Source organism: Seriola lalandi, unplaced genomic scaffold (assembly GCF_002814215.2).
Source record: "Seriola lalandi dorsalis isolate HSWRI2012SDOR001 ecotype SW California unplaced genomic scaffold, Sedor1 jcf7180002054554, whole genome shotgun sequence".
Taxonomy (NCBI): domain Eukaryota; kingdom Metazoa; phylum Chordata; class Actinopteri; order Carangiformes; family Carangidae; genus Seriola; species Seriola lalandi.
Genome location: NW_019525107.1, coordinates 1,424,592 through 1,425,752, shown reverse-complemented (window position 1 = coordinate 1,425,752; position 1,161 = coordinate 1,424,592). Strand labels below are relative to the sequence as shown.

Below are 1,161 nucleotides of genomic sequence, written 5' to 3'. Positions count from 1 at the left end.
TTCCCTCAGGGGCCCCCCCCCCCCCCTCCGGTGTTACAGTAGGCTGTAGTATGTGGTCATGGCTCAGGTATGCAGAGTGGCTGGAACACTCCGAGCTTCACTTTCCTCCATCCCCATGTCATCTTCTTTCCACTGCTCTGTCCCTGCAGAAAGCTCCAAGTGCGATAATAGAGGAACCATCAGCTCCAGCAGCAGGCTGTGCAGCTGCAAGGTAAACATGCAAAGTGATGATATTATAAGCAGCTATCGTTTAATCTGCTTTTCATTTGTGTGTTTTTTTTCTGCTGTCATCTTTTATGAAAGAAATGAGTTTGACAGGCAGATGGATTACACATGTCCACGTGTGTGTGTGTGTGTGTGTGTGTGTGTGTGTGTGTGTGTGTGTGTGTGTGTGTGTGTTGCAGAACAACGTGGCAGGCGCTCTGTGTGACGAGTGTAAGGCCGGGTTCTTCCACCTCTCAGAGGCCAACCCCGAGGGCTGTCTACGTTGTTTCTGCATGGGCGTCACCAAACAGTGCGCCAGCTCCACTTGGAATAGGGATCAGGTTGGTTGCCAAGCTATGAATGATTATGGGAGGGGTGAATATTTTTGGTATCAAGGTTTTGACTGTGTTTGTGCAGCTTTGCTTTATCAGCAAATCCTTTCAGACACTAAACGGTGAGATGCAATGTGCAAACAGTGACTGCGCTGAAGTAAATCTTAGTTCACATCTCAAGTCTGGCAACTCTGTTTGTGTCTCAGGTGCGAGGAGGGGTGAACGGGCAGCTCTTCTCCCTCTCCAACAGCGCCAACACTAAAACTATCTCTGAAGGCATCTCCCAGAGGGGTTCCTCTGAAGTTGTCTACCGCTCCTTCTCCAGCGTCCCCAATGACATCTACTACTGGGTTCTGCCTGAGAGCTTCAGAGGAGATAAGGTGAGAGAAAACAACAAAGTAAAGAGCAGGAAAGGGGATGCGAAAGAAATAACTCCTAAGTGTTAGTCAAGCTAGATTTCTCTGCCCTGTCTGTCCCACTCAGTCATGCCTCAACATGTTGTCAAATGAAAAGGCTGCACTTACCCACACAGCGAGAGCCGCCCTTTTGAACCTCTTGCTTGGATTCACAGTGAAGCCCAACATGGGTGTCTTATGACCCCCCCCCCCCCCCCCCCCCCCCCCCC

The 1,161-nt window shown here is 50.2% G+C and overlaps 1 protein-coding gene across 1 annotated transcript in view; it reads left to right on the top strand.

The window, feature by feature from the left end:
- Nucleotides 1-1,161, top strand: part of hspg2 (heparan sulfate proteoglycan 2) — a 93,896-nt gene that overhangs the window by 46,953 nt on the left and 45,782 nt on the right. The window contains exons 19-21 of the mRNA XM_087176427.1: nucleotides 68-211; nucleotides 405-545; nucleotides 743-916. Coding sequence (XP_087032553.1) covers nucleotides 68-211; nucleotides 405-545; nucleotides 743-916 — 459 coding nt within the window. The remainder of the gene's footprint in view (nucleotides 1-67; nucleotides 212-404; nucleotides 546-742; nucleotides 917-1,161) is intronic.